The 19,791-nt window shown below is 35.3% G+C and overlaps 3 protein-coding genes across 4 annotated transcripts in view; 1 reads left to right on the top strand and 2 right to left on the bottom strand.

Moving 5' to 3' along the window:
• Nucleotides 1-2,861, top strand: part of si:ch1073-396h14.1 (disintegrin and metalloproteinase domain-containing protein 10) — a 33,234-nt gene extending 30,373 nt beyond the window's left edge. The window contains exons 12-15 of the mRNA XM_067396013.1: nt 291-474; nt 1,164-1,263; nt 1,438-1,658; nt 2,116-2,861. Coding sequence (XP_067252114.1) covers nt 291-474; nt 1,164-1,263; nt 1,438-1,658; nt 2,116-2,220 — 610 coding nt within the window. The 3' untranslated portion in view covers nt 2,221-2,861. The remainder of the gene's footprint in view (nt 1-290; nt 475-1,163; nt 1,264-1,437; nt 1,659-2,115) is intronic.
• A 175-nt stretch (nt 2,862-3,036) lies between these two features.
• LOC137027686 (lipoprotein lipase) lies at nt 3,037-9,928 on the bottom strand. Of its 2 annotated transcripts, none has more exons than XM_067396015.1 (10): nt 9,630-9,928; nt 8,637-8,821; nt 8,372-8,551; nt 8,149-8,260; nt 7,827-8,060; nt 6,651-6,893; nt 4,912-5,032; nt 4,608-4,817; nt 4,139-4,234; nt 3,037-4,056 (listed from the first exon to the last, which is right to left on the bottom strand). In XM_067396015.1, the coding sequence occupies exons 1-10, from the start codon at nt 9,730-9,732 to the stop codon at nt 4,035-4,037; spliced, it is 1,506 nt and encodes a 501-aa protein (XP_067252116.1). In that variant the 5' UTR covers nt 9,733-9,928; the 3' UTR covers nt 3,037-4,034. The 2 variants fall into 2 exon arrangements, with proteins under 2 accessions (XP_067252116.1, XP_067252119.1); XM_067396018.1 differs by having other exon boundaries at nt 4,608-4,814; nt 9,630-9,926.
• Nucleotides 9,929-13,119: 3,191 nt separating this feature from the next.
• Nucleotides 13,120-17,877, bottom strand: lpla (lipoprotein lipase a). Its single transcript, XM_067396014.1, has 10 exons — nt 17,630-17,877; nt 16,624-16,811; nt 16,369-16,548; nt 16,136-16,247; nt 15,116-15,349; nt 14,787-15,029; nt 14,589-14,709; nt 14,216-14,395; nt 13,986-14,093; nt 13,120-13,848 (listed from the first exon to the last, which is right to left on the bottom strand). Exons 1-10 carry the CDS (start codon nt 17,733-17,735, stop codon nt 13,797-13,799), a joined length of 1,524 nt encoding a protein of 507 aa, XP_067252115.1. The 5' UTR covers nt 17,736-17,877; the 3' UTR covers nt 13,120-13,796.
• Between the last annotated feature and the right edge of the window lie 1,914 nt (nt 17,878-19,791).

Genomic DNA, 19,791 nt, shown 5'->3' with positions numbered 1-19,791 from the left:
TTAAACATACCTGAACCACCAAATCAAGGTCTTCAGGATTACTTGAAATGTCTTGAAGGGTTGGAGCTAAACTCTTCAGGAAGGTGGCCCTCCAGGATTTGTGTTGGACACCCCTTCCATAGGGTCTTGTGGACTACATGAAAACATGCAAATAAAGGCTACATCAACAGCACCATTCGGAATAGGTTCTAAGAATGTCTGAACTTATCATAGTTTTTCAGGTCCACCAAACCTACCTTCTTGAAGTCGATCATTGGTAAATATTTACCTTACAGTTATAACTATCTCAGTCCTAGCCAGGGTCTGTGCTGCAGCTCCCATTGTGCCTTCAAGGAAGCTGGGCTGATGTGTGAACGCCACTCTGAGTGTCGCAACCAAAGTGTATGCTCCGGTTCCTCTGCTGTTTGTCCAGAACCTCCCGCCAAGCCAAACATGACAATATGCAGTGATGGCACACGTATCTGTTTCAGTGGGGTACAATCTTATATTCTTATATCTTATATTCTTTTTGGCTGTGTTCACACTGTACTAATCCGATTTGGATTTCAAATACAATCTGGATTTCTACTTGCTGTCCGCATTTTGCAAGTAATGAAATCTTGTCTGTTTCAATTCAGTTAAGTCCATATTCAGGGTATCTGCATATTTACATTGATATCTGATCAGACCATTCAGACTGAAACACATCCAGATTTTGATCCAGTTTCTAACCACATATGGGTGTAGTTTGGATCACATTTGTTAGCATCAGATTTCACCCATTTTTTAGCTATTCAGAATACAAAAAACAATGTATTTGAGTAGGATACTCCATAAAATCAGAGCATAGTCTTGAGAACATACAGTATGTGATACAAATTTGTGATTTTATTGAAAACAGCCCCATTTCTTGGGCCAAAGTCATTAAAAACATCACATTGTCATAAATAATATCTGTTTGCGTGAAGAAGATTGGGTAGGCATTAGGGAATAAAAAGACAAGAGAAATCTAAATGATTGCTTTTTTTTGTCTTCTGATCAAAATTTGTGGTTGCAAGCTGAACATGGAAACATTTTGGCTTAATGTGCATAGTAATGATGCAATTTGGGTGTATTTTTGTGTATTATTCTTTTATACAATGTGACGTCCTCTATAACCAATGTCTTGTGGCTTGATGTTGCAGGAATGTGGCATGTCTCTCTGCGCATTGTACAACATGGTGCAATGTGACTGTCCGGGAGAGAACAAGACAGAGAAATGCCACATGTGCTGCCAGCAGAGAGGTAACCACAGTGTCCCGCCACAAGAGAACGTGTTTACTGCTCCAAATAAATTAGATGCATAAACAGCTGTTTGCGCTGACATTACTGCTTTATAAAAACGTAAATGAAGCACATATGTTCTTGTATCCGACTTTTATTTTCCTTCTTTGGCATTATTCTTTTTCTTCTCCATAGACAAACCTAATACCTGCGCAAGCACCACTTCTTCGGTTCTTTTGGACTACTTTGGTGGGAAACGTGTGGCTTTGGTTCCTGGATCACCCTGCTCTGAAAACAGAGGCTACTGCGACAAGTTTAAATTCTGCCGAATTCTAAATGCTGACGGCCCAATTGCAAGGCTCAAAAATTCTTTCCTCAAATTGGATGAGTTCGATGACATGGCCAGTTGGATGAAGGTTTGTTGTTAGCATTTGAAACAGTCTAATGTTGCATGCTAGAATGGGCTGTTTTTTTTGTATTTCCTTATCAGACGACCTTGCCAGTCTGGTGTAAAATAGTATGTAATAGCTTTAATGTTTGTCAAATTGGGCACTAATACAAAATAGGTTACTAGTACTACTTAAAAGAACTGTTTGAAGTTGTTGACAGTGGTACCTCAAATCATATGGCATATTGAGGAGAGTCGTGTTGGAGGTATGGGTGGGCTCTTTTGACTTGGACCAATAAGGAACCAATAAGCAATTAAACACACAGAACACATTGGCAATTATATAACAGTATTCAAGCATCCACATGATCCTAGCATTGGGGTTGTGATTTTCTTCAAAAAATCTGTTTTTTTTTTTTATTTGTTTGTTTTACCTTACTCAGTTTACTTTATATAATTTAAAACTTCTCTCTTCCCTTTCGTAGGCACATTGGTGGGCAATTCTTCTGGCTATTCTCGCCATTTCAGCAGTAATGGCTGGGGTTATCTGTGTTTTTGGACAGTCCCTTGAGATTGATGGCTCCAGGTAAATATCTCTCAACTCAGGGCCTTCCAACTGGCAAGAAACCCCTGCAAGCAAGAAAATGTTCAAAACACATAGACAGATACACAGCTGAGAGTCATGCACAGCATCTGTCCAAACATGATTTGCCTCTTTCACTCATATGTCTCTGCAAAGTTATTTTATCTCCAGTGCTGTTTTGAGGATTGAATACTGTCCAGCTTTTAACTATAAATCGTTGATCTCATTAACTTTGTACACAATGTCAACTACATTTATTTCAGAGAAATCCAAGAACATGACATTCTGAGATTTTTGAGAAAGCCAAATAATCTCAACATACACAACAGATGGCTGTAGTTTCATGGAAAGCTAGAATAAACAACAGGTTTTTGGGAATGCTACAATAAAATGTGTCAACCTGCAAATGGCTTACTTTTGGTTGTCTCTGCATATTTGCTTTCTCTGGAAACCACAGGTTCAAAACAATATCAGCAAGTTCAAAATTTCATGTTTTGCAATCTTTTGGCTATGACGAGTAATATCGCGACACCAGTTTGTTTGAGTTGCTGGATTTGCTTTCATGATTTTATCTCTTTGTGTCATCCTTGGGGTGGTTACCAAGATAAGCATAGAGAACTAAGTGACATTTAGCATGAATGGGGTAAAAAAGGTCAATAACTATTTAATAGGAAATTGTAGGTTTTTTTGCATGTTCAACTGATATGAAAGTGTAAATAATTAAAATAGTGAGGCTAATTTGTATGAGTAGTATGTGCTCCAAGAATTTAACAAAAAAATACATATACAAAATGAATGTTTTAAGTACAGACATTAAAAAAAGGCATACATTTAGCTCAAAGATAGAATTTTTTAATAGTTTTTCACAGTGTACAGTTCATTTTATTGATGTACATCATTTTTCATGAAAAAAATGTATAAAATGTTGTAGCAGTTTGTATGATGTAGTATACAGAGTAAATGTCAGTTCCAGTATTTTTATGGAATATCTTTCCTGCTTATGAATGTCGATTACCTATATAAAGTGCAAAAGAGAAAAAAAAAGAAACTTGTACCAATAATAAAACATATTCAACACAATAGATTATCATTTATGTTTTCATTTCCTTATGACTTTTTAGATTAACTTACTGGAGTTGACTTAAATGTGTTTTTGCTCAAGTTGTTGCTCATACTAAACATTGAATATTTCAAGTGATGATATTAATGTAGGCTATTTGTTTAAATTTTCCTCAGTAGAAACGTACCATGTGTTTACAGACAGTTTAGTCAGAAGTAAACCAAAATCACAGATCACAGAAGTCACTATCAAACCAATCATCTTTCTTTTGTTGGTGTGGAAATCTGTTGCCCCACACGATATTCCTAATCGCATTGATTCCTACTGAAATGACTGGATTTCGCCCGCGAAAATTCGCCCAACAATGGTAAACGTGACCGCACCTTTAACATGAAACTTCTAGAGTATAATTTATTACAAAAAAAGTTTAACACAGAACAGACAGATAAGTAATGTAGTACAATGTTTTCTTGGACAGTGTTTGTGGCCAAAAGAATCAGAATCACTTATAATGATAAACTGAATTGATGACCTAATTCAAAGACAAAACCATGCTATTCAATGAAATCAGTCACATTTCAAGGCTTTTTAAGCCTATTCCATATGATAGTACAAAAGTCCACAATCCATCTACATGAATCACATTCATAGCAATACATTATTCAATACAGTACAGTCTCAGTGCAGTTGCAACCTTAATAAATAACATATGTATAAATACATTTGTTGAAGTGCTTCATCAAAATCTCTTGCAAATCATTTCATTGGCTCTTCAATTTAGGCCTGTGTTGGAACAAAGAAAATTGTATATATTAATTATTTTAGAATAAATGTGAAGATTTTAATTATAGTACGCTATTGTCACCTTTTAGATAAAGACCTCCATGGTTCCCTGCATTTCACGAATATAACTTCCTGAACCGAACTTCCTTTTTGGGGATCTTTCAAACACAACACAATCCTACAAAAAAACGAAGAATGAAAGTTGTTAGATACTTAAAAATCTGTGAATATCACTGTGTTAGATAAAACATTACATCAGGTGGCATTTAATATAAAGAAAGTAAACTTTTCAAACAAAACTGAAATTATTAAATTGTTAGGTTTGAAATTATAAAACAGTAGATAAGTTCAAAATGAAGACACATTGTGACATTTTCTGGCTGCGAAGTGTTTCATAGTTAATGTGACACCTGGAATTACTCTGTTAGAACACCTGTTTGAACAGAGGAAAACTGACTTCCTTGAGACCAATTCATTCAAGTCATTGAGCAAAAGTGGCTCAGAAATGTTTTAGGTTCATTATATCTAGAAAGTAGAAAGTAGGAACATACTTTTTTTGTGTCTCCCCAGCTCTGACTCTGACTTTATGGATCTGTACATCAGAATTTGTGGAATCTCTATACCACCACGAGGAGAGTAAAGTGAATAAAGAGGAACTGGACTCCTCCCATTTAAACTTCAGCATCAGAATATCTCCAATGTCCTTGTCGGTTACCACGAGGAATGAATGAGTCTTATTGGCAGTGATCTTCTCCTGTCTGCTTGTTGAAATAATTTAAAGATAGTTAGCAATGACATTTGATTGATGTGAACACTATATAGTTGTCTTTAGAAGATATAAGATTGATTACTCACACATTCAACTTGAGATCTTCTGTTTCACCATTGGTACCGTAAAGTGAGACTGTCAGGGCTGGTTCTGTCTCTAATTGATTTATTTTTCCAAGGAAGTTGATTTTCAGCTGATAGTGAAAAACTATGAAAATAAAAAATGACCAAATATTGTAGCGCACACAACCGGGGTTATTGTCGTTAACTAAAGTGCCCCTAATATGCTATTTTAAAGGATCCTTATTTTGTTTTAGAGGTCTCCTACAATAGGTTTACATGCATCCAAGGTCAAAAATCACTTTCATTTCCTCATAATATACATTGCGGCATAACCTGTTTTCTCACAGTGTCTGAAACGGTTCGATAAAGGTCTTAGGGGTCTCTCTAAACCCCTCCTTTCTGAGAGCCTACTCTGCTCTGATTGGTCAGATGGCTCAGTCTGTTGTGATTGGTTTACTGCTTACAGCGCATGTCGGAAACAAAATGTCTATTACCATATCTGAATTTCAGCACAGAATCTTCCTTAGCACTTATACAGTGATAAGAAATGTTACGATGGCTGTGATTTTACTGTATCAATTCGAGCCGAGTCCTCATCCTTTGGAAAAGTGGATTTGCATTCGTGAAGGAGAAAATCATGACTTCTTGAGGTGTCGACAACATGAACTAGCATATTCCAGGCCTCAGCTGAGGGCAGGGCAAAGTAGACATTGCTCGAAGAGCAGCCAATGAAGACCACAGGCTGGCATTATGCAAATGTGTTTCAAACCCTAACATTGTGTTACAAATATTTGCAATGTTACAGATTTGTAACGCATCCTGATACAAACCTACATAGTTTTGTAACACATTTGCAGGGTTACAAGTTTGTAACTTACAACCTGATACAAACCTACAAAAGTTTGTAACATTTGCAGTGTTACAAGTTTGTAACTTACATCCTGTAACAAACCTACAAAGGTTTGTAATATTTGCAGTGTTACAAGTTTGTAACACATCCTGATACAAACCTAAGTAGGTTTTTTACACATTTGCAATGTTACAGGTTTGTAACTCGCATCCTAATACAAACCTACATAGTTTTGTAACACATTTGCCGGGTTACAAGTTTGTAACACATCCTGATACAAACCTACAAGTTTGTAACATTTGCAGTGTTACAAGTTTGTAACACATCCTGATACAAATCTACGTAGGTTTGTAACACATTTGCAGTGTTACAAGTTTGTAACACATCCTGATACAAACCTTTTTGGATGTGAGACTGAAATTACTATTTATGTTTTTTAATGTTAAATTATGACTAATTTCTGGCAGTTCAGAATTGGTTCTTTCTTTAATTTTTGATATACACTTTGATTTTTTAAACTTTTTTGTAGACCTTTTATATTCACAAATGGCTTTATTACACGAAAGATAATATTCGAAAAAGCATAATTGGGGCACTTTAAATAAAACCATAAAAAACATTCATTACTTGAGATAAAACATTTACTAAACATTTAAAAAAATGAAATATATATGAAAATGTAAACTTATTTTGTATTTCAGCTAGTTGCCATCGCAACATTTCTCAATTTTACTTCAAGTTGAAGCACTAAAATAACTAAAACTAAATAAATTAAAACTTAATAAAAACTAAACTGTAAAGACACCCCCCCCCCCCCCCCCAAAAAAAAAAAAGAAAGAAAGAAAACCCCTAAAACTTAAAAATAAAATAGAAAACATAAAAGTAAAATCTAAAATAAAAATTGGACACTCACCTCTGAACGGCATGGAGCCTCGTGTCTTGGTGAACATCTTGACACTTCGTGCCTTCCGGACTTTTCTGACTTTGTAGCCCACAGTGTTGCAGCGGTTTTTGCGACATTGGAGGCACATGCCGCGGTCGAACATGTCATTGCTCCCGCAGCTGTACGCCCTGCTAGCTTCCTCCTCGTTCAGCAAGGAATCGATGAACAGATGGATGGACCTCTCATGCTCACATCTGATGGCATTATTCATGGCTAAGGGTATTAATGAAACATAAATGATAAGATTTTAAACTTTGTCACACAAGTAAATATCTTGGTTCTTAGCAGAGATGAATGATTCCATTGTCCAAAGGTTGCATCACTTGTAGCAGAGGTTTGTAAGTTGCCAAATCATATTAGAAAGCCAGATTATGAAAAACGTGATTATGAAATGCTGTCACAACCTCCTGATACATAACTAATCTCTTTCCATTATAAATAACAAAAATTTCTAGAAAATGAGTGTCATGGCTAAAAATGCTAAAAAAAAAAAAACACATTTTATTTGGAAAAAAAATAGCATTGCTACAATAAATCAGCATTTATTATTAAAATGAATTGAATTCGTAATAAATAAAAAGTCATTTATTTTACATTTTTATAATTTATATTAAATTGTAGTCGTTTTTTATATAATTTTTGTGTGTGTGAATATTGTACAAAATAATATTTTATTTTGTGTTATTAGGATTTATGGTCAGCATAAATTGTTGATTTAAAACAAAAACAAAAAAAAAATCATTATTTTAAATAAATTATACATTATGAAAATTTCAACATGTAATATATAAAAATATTTTAAATAATATTTAAGTTTTAGGATTGATGATAAATCAGTATTTAGAATTTATTATAAAAATAAGAAAATGTATTATATAAATTGTCATATTTAAGTATTTTATATTAAAAAAGATTTTAATATTTAATAATTTTTCAAATGTAAAAAATAGTAATCTTTTTAAATAAATATATTTTTATATGTCAAATTGCTACGATGCTACAAACTTTTCAACAATCAACAATTCAAGAACCAATGGCCCCATGAGCATGTATGCTTACTCATACTATATATTTTTAATCAATTTTGGTGAAATATTTAGGTAAATGGTTATCAAACATTTAAATATCCCAGATTGGGGTCTTTACCAAGTATTCCATAACTGGCAATTTTCTCCAGAGCTCCTCTCAAATTGCAGCCAGGCTGGAAGTTTCCTCCATTAGGGTATATATCTACATGGCCGACCGGCTGCTCGATACCGATACTGAGACCCAGAGAACCTCGGGTGAATGTGTGAAGGACATCTACAAAATGGGCATCATCTGGGGACAGCCGTCTGTGGCCGTGGACCCCTTCAAAGTCCGGCCCAGCAGGGTCTAGACCTGTAAAAAACCCAAATCGTTGTCCCATATACGGAGCATTTAAGTCTTGTCATAAGATTTATTTCCAAAAGAAAGCCAGTGAACCTACCTGTGATTCTACCAACTTTATTCGTTGCATGACTTCCTGCAAAACCTGCAACGTGGGCCCCAAGACTGTAGCCAATGAGGTGCAACTTCTCCAGAGGAATGTTGGCAGTCTCCTTATGAATTATGTATGAATACAATAATACAAATTAGCAATCTACAATAACAATATGCGCAACGTAAGTATGATTATGATCATTTGCCTGATTTGATTTGCTAACACAAACCTCTAGCCAGTCTATGAAGAGTCCAATCTCTTGTCCCACCATCTTTGTGTTTTGTGCTGCCACCACATAATGGTTCTGCGCCATGTCCAACCAGTCCACAACAATGACATTAGCGTTTTTCTCCCGGTCATAAAGTGCAGCAACCAGTTTCTCAACCCAGCTCTCAAACAATCCACTTACCTAAAGGAAAAGAGCTACATTAACACTAACATACATGGGACGACTTGAAAAAAATCAGATGAATTTATTCAAAGTGTTGATTCACCGTCCACCCGTGAATGACTAGAAAGGTTTTTGAAGTGTTGTTGAAGTCGCAGCTGTTGAGAGTCTCTGGTTTGCCAAGTACAATGTAACACACATCATCATCTGGTTGGGACGGGTTTCTGAGAGAAAACTTGACATTGGCTTTGTTGACATCTGACAGGCCCCTTAGATCCTCCAGGAAATTACCTATGTAAAGGTAATAGCCATTGACAAAATATATATAACCAAATTAAAAATGTAATATAATACAATAAAATAGTGAAATATAACAGATAAAAAGACAAATTAAAATGTAATATTAAATAAAAAAATGTTAGTTTATATAATTATAAAGTGTTGTGAAAAATCTATATTATAATTATAAAATAAAAAAATAATTCTATATAAAAAATGAAAATAAAAACAAATTATCCTCCAAACTGTAATATATATATATATATATATATATATATATATATATATATATATATATATATATATATATATATATATATTAGCATTAGCAATTGGCAATGTAATTAAAATTGTATTTTACATTTAAAAAAGTAAATTTATGTAATAAAACATGAAATAAAAATAATATTAAATATTTATGCTTCAGATGTAACATGCATGTTTTATGAAACAGGTTACAAGAGGACAGTAAATATTTTCATAGTTCAACTCAGCTGACATACAAAGTGGGTGGAGCCATAGTATATTTACACTATTATCACAGCTTTAATCGATGCTTTAATCCTCTAATTAAAACATCAGGTTGACTCGAAGAAATGTCAAGTTACGTTAAATGGACCGACTTCTTCTACATGCTAATTCATGGATTTAAAACCTCAGACAGATGCCGGATATTAAAGATTTGCCATGAAAACGCAGGATTTGCGGTAGGAGTTAAAAACGCAGACATTAAAAATTAAAGAAACGCACCGCGTCCAAATAAAATAACGCCTCAGGTTTTCCGAATTCCTTTCTCATGGAGCATCAACAAACATCTTACCAAAGACTTCGTTCGAGAAGTTTTCTTCCTCCAGAGCAGCGACGAACAGACCAGTGAAGCTTAATATGAGCCACGAAACGCATTGGAATGAGAAAATGTTCATATCTTTTCTGCGTAAACTTTGTGCACTTGTGACCTTCGCCAATTCCTATCGCGCGCGCAGGCTGATATAAACTGAGAAAATAAAATATTCCCAAACTCCTGGAGCTGGTTGAAAACCTGGCAAATGAAATCTGAGCCTCAGACTTCAGTTAAGTTCCTAAATAGCACTACTAATAGCACCATTGGTCTCAGCCCACAGGCGGGGTAATACGGTCACACATTTGTTGCTAGTCAGGAGCTGTCGATGTCCATAGTAAAGTATAAGTACCATAGTAAAACATGCAGTTGTCACCTTGAATTAACTTTTCTTTCTTTCTTTCTTTCTTTCTTTCTTTCTTTCTTTCTTTCTTTCTTTCTTTCTTTCTTTCTTTCTTTCTTTCTTTCTTTCTTTCTTTCTTTCGTTCTTTCTTTCTTTCTTTCTTTCTTAATACAAATACATTTAAAAATGTTTCACAATATTGCCATTTTTACTGTATTTTTTTAATCAAATAAACGCAGCCTTGGCTAGCATTAGAGTCTTCTTTCATAAACAAAAAATCTTAATTATTCAAAACTTTTAAACAGTAGTGTGTATATGGGAATGGGGCCCTGAAACTGCACAAATAGTTGTTTGTATCTAAGCTCAGGTTGTATAACTAAATGGATCAGATAACATGTTATGTCAATATTCATGCAAAATATTATAGAGAAGAGTGAATTAAAAAAACCTGATACATTTTACTTAAAATTTTCTCTTTCCTTGTCATTTGAGATGATAAAGATTTATAACTCATTATGTGCCAGTACCCTAAATGCTCTTTGCACACATTATGTCAATCACATCATAACACTTGGACCCTGCCAAAACTCTCAGTGACAACTGCGCTGTGGTCATTCCTTCCATTTGTTATAACGTAACAAGGACCAGGCACTAGAGTTGCTGCTATCATCCAAAATGTTCTTCAAGAACAAAAACATAACTAATGACCTGTCACATGCTCTTTAGCAGATGGAGTTCTAGAACTCATTCTCCACCATACATGAACTCAGAGGAGGTCGAATTTGATTTCCCAGAAGAATTTGAGTGTGATAAGCCAAAATCACATTTAAATCTCCATATGTATACATTTTTATCCCTATTTGTGAAATGTTGCCAGAAGTACCAAAAAATCAACACTGAAAATTTCACAACAGTCTCCTTGCAGAAGGTTCTGACTAATGAATGTATCGGAATGTTATATTTTCATTCCAAGAACTCCATTCCATGAAAAGGGGGTGGGTATCTTGAAAAACAAGCTCCTTGTGTTTTGATTTGAGGTTACTACATGTGAGTCCCTCTCTCACTAAACAATGTGAGTCATTTGAGTGTTTAACACACACATTTTCCTATTTGAATGGATGACTCACATAATATCTTATATGAATAGCGCTAATGTAAACAAAACAATGACAGGAAGTAGTCATTTTAATGGCTTTTTATTAGATTAGATTAATTTAAATGAAATTTCATTTTAGTAGATTATATACAGTACCACTTGCAGAATCTGTGAAAATGTGAACGAAATAAGAGAGATCATACAAAATGCATTTGATTTTTTATTTAGTTCTGCCCTGAGTAAGATATTTTACATAAAAGATGTTTACATAGTTGATAAGAAAAAAAAAAATAGCTGAATTTATTAAAATAACCCTATTCAAAAGTTTGTGAACCATTGGTTCCTGTGGTTACCTGGATGATCTTCGACTGTTTTGTTGTTGTTGTTGTTTGTTTGTTTGTTTTTTGTGATGGTTGTTCATGAGTTCCTTGTTTGTTCTGAGCAGTTAAACTGAGCACTATTCTTCAGAAAAATCCCTCAGGTCCTGCAGATTCTTCTGTTTTCATGGATTTTTTGCATATTTGAACCCTTCCCAGCAGTGACTGAATTATTTTGAGATCCGTCTTTTCACAATAAGGACAGCTAAGGGACTCAAACTCAACTATTAAAAAAGGTTCAAACATTCACTGATGCTCCAGAAGGAAACACGATGCATTAAGAGTTGGGGGGTGAAAATCTTATTTTGTTAAAATTATTCACGTTTTCACAGATTCTGCAAGTGGTTCACATACTTTTTCTTGCGACTGCATATTTAAACATCTATAGAAATTAAGGCCTTGCTTAAAAAGTCAAGCTTTCCTAGATTTCTGTTGATGCTGTGAAATTACCAGCCAATTTCAAAATAGTTTTAATTAGTTTGAGATACAAAATACCTAAAATACTTATTTAAAATGAGATTTAGTGTCACTATTAAAGCATTTCTGTGAATTTTAAAGGGTTAGTTCACCCAAAAATAAAAAAATTCTGTCATTATTTATTCATCTTCAATTTGTTCCAAACCCGTGAGACTTTGTTCATCTTCAGAACACAAATGGAGATCTTTTTGATGAAATCTGAGAGCTTCTGAGAGCTTGTCTCTCCATTGACAGCCTACGCAACTACCACTTTCAAGCCCTAGAAAGGTAGTAAAGACATCATAAAAGTAATTCATGCGACTACAGTGGCTTAAACTCAATTTAATGAAGCGATGCAAGTGCTTTGTGCAAAAAACATCATTTACCACATTATTTACAAAATATTATATCTCATGCAACAACGTCTGCTCTTGCATCAACATTTTATAAAATTGAGGTTAAACCACTGGAGTCACATGGATTACTTTTATGATGTCTTTCCTACTTTTCTGAGGCATGAGGGTGAGTAATTAATGACAGAATTGTCATTAATGAGTGAACTAACCCTTTAATGCAGTCATGGCATTTGCACAAAAACTAAAGAAGGTGAAGTTTTAAATTAAAAATCTTAAGTGCTCATACATAGCGTGATGTAATGTTTATTAAAATGACATCATACAGTGCACGGCTTATAGATTCATATGATCACAACAGGCGACCAAATACTGATCAGTTCCAGTAACTTCATCCAGTCAATGTTTGTTTATAAAAATAGAGAGTCTACATGACTCAAAAGAGCACTCCAGAAACATGTAATACATATATTATGTGCTTAATATACAAATATATACATTCATTAAATAGGGAAAGGGTACATTTTTGATTTATTTGTGGCTTTTATGTGGAACAGTCAACCCTGTCAGGCTTGGAAAACTATGAGTTTTAGATGAAATGCTTGTTTTACTTCTTGGCTGTGTGAACGAAAGTAGTTTCATGCCTCATTACTTTTAACAAAATCTATATGAAAACAACCTTTTAGGGTGCTTTGAAAGGGGTGTTGAGAAGCAAAACAATAGTGGCAGAATTGTTTGTTGATTTTGCTCGTTTTACCAAACAAAACTGAATCAAATGGAGGCAAAGCCTTTAAAGTGACCTGTGCCAGACCCAATAACCCAAGAAATGAAAGGTAGACATTTGAAGAGCTGTTTGTAAGTATATATAATGACAATTACAAATATTTACAGTAATCATTTCATCTTCATTCAGTAGAGAAAAGTTCTGGTCCCATTTTTTCGCTAAAGCATTTCATTGAGACTGACTGCAGGCTGCAACAAAGGCAAATCTGAAAGTTTTGCTTTCGGAACTGAGGCAAAGAGGATTAACATAGCTAGGAAACCGCTTTGGTATAACCTAATTCACAGTACAACCAAACATACAGCTAAATAACCTAGATGTTTAGTCTCTAAGTGGAATTTCAAGAGTAATACTGATAAACCAAACAAATAGTAACATGTTTCGAATGGCATCTTTCTCCAGAAAGGAAAGTCTCTTTGGTGGACAACTAGCAAACCCTGTTAACTAAGTGCAAGTCCTTTCAGACTAAAACTGATTACTTGTATAAATATATTGCATAGAGACATGATTATCATTTTATGGATTAAATGATTTCATTAAAGATTGTCTCACTGTCTTGAGCAGTATTCAAAGTGATTTTTTTGTTTTAAAACTGCACAGCAGTAACATTTTCAAGATGCAGTTTCTTGCAGGATGTGTTTCTGGATTTGGGTCAGGTGAAGTTTGGGTCAGTTTCTACCATTCCAGTTTCCCTGGCAGGTTCCGTGCCAGATCCCAGCAGAGGTGGATTTCGACGTGTGCCTTTACTCTGTGTTCTGTTTGAACAAACTTCCGTGCATCTTCAACTTGTGCAATCTGCCAGAGTAAAGTGCGGAGGGTTTAGTCAAACAAACCCACCACAACAAATAAAACAAGAACATAACAACTGAACGGGGAAGGTCATTTTATGGAGCTGTATCAATAGATCGGGTGGATGGCGGATGGAAATTTACCTCTGGTTTTTGCGGCTCGACTGGGCTTCTTTGTCTTTCACGAAGATGGCGGCCTCACCTCCACGGGAAAGGTAGGAAAATTCACCTTCTTTTGCACTGAAGATGACCCTGGATCAAAAAAGACATGAATTTTACATTTTGAGGTAATGTTAACTATTAAAAGGTATGAAATAAAAATAAATGCAATAAAATGTACAATAGTAATATAATAGAAATGTCTCTCTGCTTACTTAGATTGTGTCTCTCCAGATTTGATGCGTAATTTGCGAATGTGAAAGGTATCAGGGTTCCACCAGGGCCAGCTGATGAGCGAGTCTTTCTCCCAGAGAAGTTTTACCATCAGCAGCTCTCCGATGTCTGTATCCGTGGTCAAAAGGAAGGACACGGTGGAGTTTGTGTTTAAAGCAGGCCTGTGGAATCAAAAACCATCTGTAACATCATGACCTTTTTTTTTTTTTTTTGGTACTTAAGGTCACTGAAATCAGTGAAACCAAGGAAAAATCTCTGGATCTTAGTAAACATCTTAACATTGCATTTTTAGACTTTTGGTAGTTCATTCAGAACCTGTCCAGACATATCTATCAGGAAATGCTGTTAACTTACATAACATAAGGGATATTCTCCTTCTCGCCGTGGATTCCATACAATGAGATCTTCATGGGCTGGTCGGTGTAACTTATTGTGCTCTTGCTGAAGAAGTGGACCTTCACTTGATAATGGAAAACTGTGGGAAGATGGTTATATTAAGAAAGGATATAGATATATATTTATAAATAAACCCTCAACTTTGGTGCTCCTTACCTTTATATGGCATCATGTCTCTGGTCTTCATATACATTCTGCTGCTCCTGCGTGTGCGAATTTTGTTCACACCGTATCCCACCTTGTTGCAGCGATTCTTGCGGCAACTGAGGCACATGCCTTTGTTGAAGCTGTCTTTGGAGCTGCAGCGGTATGCCAAGCTTTGTTGCTCCTGGTTCACCAGTGAGTCGATGAACAGGTGGATGGCACGCTCATGGGAGCACTTCACGATCTGATCCATGTCTGCAGAGAACAGAGAAAAAATAATGTAAGCTTTGTGATTTTGAATTCTAAAAACATATGAGGAGGACAATGGAGGACAAACACACTTCTTAAACCAGTAGTAGCCACCATCAGCATAGTGTTCTGGAGGTCACAGCCAGGTTGGAAGGTTCCACCATTGGGGTAGATGTCTATGTGGCCCACAGGCCTCTGAATCCCAATACTGCGATCCGGAGAGCCACGAGTGTTGGTGTGAAGAACATCCACAAAAAGGGCATCATCTGGGGAAAGAGTGCTTTGGGCATCTGCGTACTCAAAGCTAGGGCCAGCAGGATCCATGCCTGAAAATCCAAGAAGCGACACATTTTAATTTTAATGCATTTTTAAGGGTTTGAATGTTAAATCGAAACTTGACACCCTAAAGTCCCCAATATACAGTACTTCAAGCAAAATTAAAGAACAAACTGGTGTGATGTCATTTCAAACTAAATCCGGCCAAAATGAAGTTTGTTTGGAGTTTGTTTCAAGAGTTTGTGACAGATTGCGAAAGCAAACTTTCCAGGAAGAGTTTACTCCGGCTGCTAAACACCACTGAACTACCACTGGCCAAAGCGATTACGAAATTGGTAGGCGTGGCTCTGAGACTTTGCTTTCTTTGACGTGCAAATCTTCTCTGGTTCATTTCTTCCGTTAGGTCCATCAAGAACAGATGTGAATAAAAAAATAATCACACTGCAGAGCTACTTTATAGTAGAAAATTTAATTGTTCTTCTAATTGAAAGTGACACTGACAAATTGTTCACGTTTAATACCTCCAAACTGCTTGATTTTAAGCAATCTATTGTAGAAAGTATATAAATAAATGTGACGTGATTGGAGAGCCGAACTGCAGAGCTGGTGCAAACATATTTACGTCGCTATGATCTGTAATTTCTTTAAGGAAAGCGTGCAGCACACATTTACATATTCATCTAAACGCTTTTCTCAGCAATGTGGGCGACATCGGGATGTTCACTAACAGTATACCGCTGCTCACGTATTTTAAACTTCTGCTTACCCCTAAGCAAAGAACGAAAAAGAACTTTGCCGCAAGTATATTGGGGCCTTAAGAAACAAAATCAAGTTACCTGTGATTCTGTTAACCTTATGTTTGGTGAGAAGGCCAGCGATTCCTGCTACATGAGCACCAAGACTGAAGCCCAACAGATGCAGTTTATCCCAAGGATAGTCAATCTCTGCCTGGATGAAGAAACGAGACATGCAAGGTAAAGTTTACTGCAGAGAACAAACTCTATCTTCATCAAATGCTCTTTCTTGTCACCTTGACCGAGCACAAAACATCTCAGAGTGTTTGACATACCTGTAACCAATTGACAAACATGGCCACATCCTTGCCCACTAGTTTGGTGTAGGCGGCTGACGTTGGGTAATGTTGTTGCGCACGGGATAACCAGTCAACCACAATCACATTGGCTGTTGGCTCTCGTTCATACAGGGCTGTTACCAGTTTGGGAACCCAGCTCTCAAACATACCGGTGACCTGAGATGAAATCATTCACGTCATGCTTTGCATGTTCATTTAATGTCTTCAACAAAGTGTAGCAAAAGCACTTACCGACCATCCATGAATAACTATGAAAGTCTTGGAGTCTGGATTGAAGTTACACTCTTTGATTGTTTGGGGTTGACCTGGAACTATGTAGCACAGATCTTCTTCGGGTTCTTCGCTAGTCCTAAAGGAAAACTTGGACTCAATGTCGGTGAGGTCCATCATCCATTCTGTGGCATTTTCCATTAAGTTATCTGTCCAAAACCAGATCAACAATAAGTTTTCCAGCCAGCAATATACAACACAGTGCTGCTTATATTAAATGCTTTTACTTGTAAGCTGCTTATAATTATTTGAAATTAACATTTTAAAGAAGCTTATCTTGCATGTGCTTATACTTTTTCCCTTATTTTGTATGAGGAATTATTTCCAAATGGCAAGCTTGGATCCTTTCCCAGTGCTTGACTGACTATACATAAAAAATGCTTTGCTATGCTTCAGTATGTCTCCATAACTGAAATACATGTAAACAAAGCCCCAAACAACTATTTGACCTACCTTTAACAGATAATTACTATCCATATCGTTAAAAGTCAACAAATTCTACTTGTTTTTAAGATATAAAGTTTTATAAATGGTAATTTAAATGTTTAATAAATATATTAATAATAAATGAATAATAACTAAATAAATAATACAACTTAAAAATACAAAAGATGAATTAAAACAAGAAGAATTGGGTTTTATATATATATATATATATATATATATATATATATATATATATATATATATATATATATATATATATATATATATATATATATATATATAAATAAAGGTATGCATTTATACAAAGAAAAAAAAAACATAATAAACATGCCTCCTGCGGTCACTGGTCCAATAAGATCGCTTTCCGTTTTTTATGCATATTGATATTTATTATGCGACTGCCTCATCAAAGATATTCAGTCAGCTAGGCGCCGGAAAAGTGAACTTTTAACACTTTTTAAACTTTATGAACACAACTTTCATTCTATGATTTTATGAAACAAATAAGCTTTATACTTACTAAAAGTGGTAGAATCAATCGTTGGCTCAATTGTGGTTTCAAAACCCGAACAAATGTAGGCGAAATACATCCATGATATAAAACAAGCGCTGCTTACTCTCCCCATTTTAACAGAATTATAATGATCACGGATGCAACAATTTGTTAATTTGTATTAGAAGCCGTTGAGATTCGGGTATTTACAATGTTACCGCAGATTAATATTCCAGTTGGGGGTAGCAGCTGCTTTGGATGTGTTATATCCAGAGTTTCTCTCAAGAGTTTAAATCAGTACCGCTTCAAGCGTGTATTTATCCTGCACTGAGGGACCGTATGCAAATCAGCGAAATTCTATTGGTCGAAAGAGGCAGGGTAAGGTCTGATTTGACCAATAAATGACCAAGAACCCCCACACTGACTCATCACTTACAATTACAAATCCGTAAAGTTGTGAGGCCCCTGAGAGTCTACAAGCAAATCAGTTTCTCAAGGTCTTTCTTTCAGTTCCTTCCTATTTGGGGGTCAAAGTCATGACGCCCTTAACATGCAAATGCAAAAAACGCAATACACATAGTAGGCTATGATGAATAATTATTAAAAATAAATATAATTTTAATTCATTCGATTACAGTTTTAATTGTTTACCTTTGAATGCAATTAAGTCATTTTTAAATAAAAGTCATGTCTAAGTGGTGTAAGATTCTTAAAAAAACATTTAAAAGTAAATAAATATAAATATGTATATATAGGGATAATCTTTTAAATGAATTCTTAATAAAAATAATCAAAAAATATTATTTACAAAAACTTCTGACAAAGTTGTGTGGTAAGCTATTAAAACATGAAATACACACACACACACACACGTTTTTCATGTCCGCGGGTTGAAGTGACCCCAAATAACATGATATTTAGCCCCTGGAATGCAACATTTACATTGGGAGCTCCACAAGAAAATGCAAATTTTACCTCCCAGAACGCAATTTTTACTGTGGGACCCCCCGTGAAACGCAGTTTTGGGCTAGTTTTGAGTAGCAATTGGGCGGGTTTTGTTGTGAAAACCTGGCAACCCTGTAAATAATTCCTTTTTGATCATCACAGTCTACCCAAGGTTATCACAACCAGCTGATAAAATCACCCAGAGTCTAAATCATTGTTTGATCAGCGCTTTGCACCAAATTAAAATGTTACTTTGAAATCGAAACATTCATACAGAATGCCTCCTCCTGAACTAAAACACAGTGTGTCATTATTTGCCAACTTAATACCAACAACATAATATGTGCCAATCACTTGCTCTTGGGAGGTCACAAATATCAGTGTGATTTCCATTCAGGGAGACGGTCAATGGGTGTGTTTGGCCACCTTGAGTCTCATTGGCCAGACAGCATTGAGCAGACAGACAGTTTTTTAAAAAAAATTCACGGAAATCACTAGCTTTTGAGAACAAATATACAGATGTAGGTGTCTCACATATATCTCTACTAACCACAAGCAATTCTGAAATGTCTTATTTCGGCTCTTCTCTAGATTTGTTTGTCTTCATTTATGAAAGTGCTAAACAAACATGCAACTCAGTATTTGGAATTAATGCTAAAAATAAATACAGGAAAACACATGCACGTGCCCTTTCATAAACACACTCCTACATGCACATATGTAAACATTTAAACTCTTTGATTACATATGTATAATATTTATACTCAATTTATACACAAATTTACACAAGAAAATGTTCTCACAAAGATATGAAATTGAATGTGATTGCTCTAGCACTACGGTTTAAGTCTAACCATGTGCTTGAAATCAAAGCTGAAGTGATCCTGAGATGTAAACAAGATCCTGATCCTGAAAAGTCATATTGTACACTTTTAAGTTCCACATTTTTAAAACATTGATTTTTCTTTGAAATAAAGGCTCTTTATTGGCATCAATGGTTTCAAATGTTGCTGACAGGATGTCTGCTGAATATTACACTCTTAAATATTAAGGTTCCAAAAGGGTTTTCTTTTGCAGTGATGCAAATAAGTTTCTTTAGTGGCATCACAATGAAGAACCTTTATCATCATGGAACCACAAAAGGTTCTTTATAGTGGAAAGAAACCATAAACGGACCAGAAATGGTTCTTCTTTGGCTCTGCTGTGAAAACACCCTTTTGGAACCTTTATTTTAAGAGTGTAGG

This window comes from Chanodichthys erythropterus, chromosome 10, assembly GCF_024489055.1.
Source record: "Chanodichthys erythropterus isolate Z2021 chromosome 10, ASM2448905v1, whole genome shotgun sequence".
Lineage (NCBI taxonomy): Eukaryota > Metazoa > Chordata > Actinopteri > Cypriniformes > Xenocyprididae > Chanodichthys > Chanodichthys erythropterus.
This window is presented reverse-complemented; position numbering and strand designations above follow the sequence as displayed.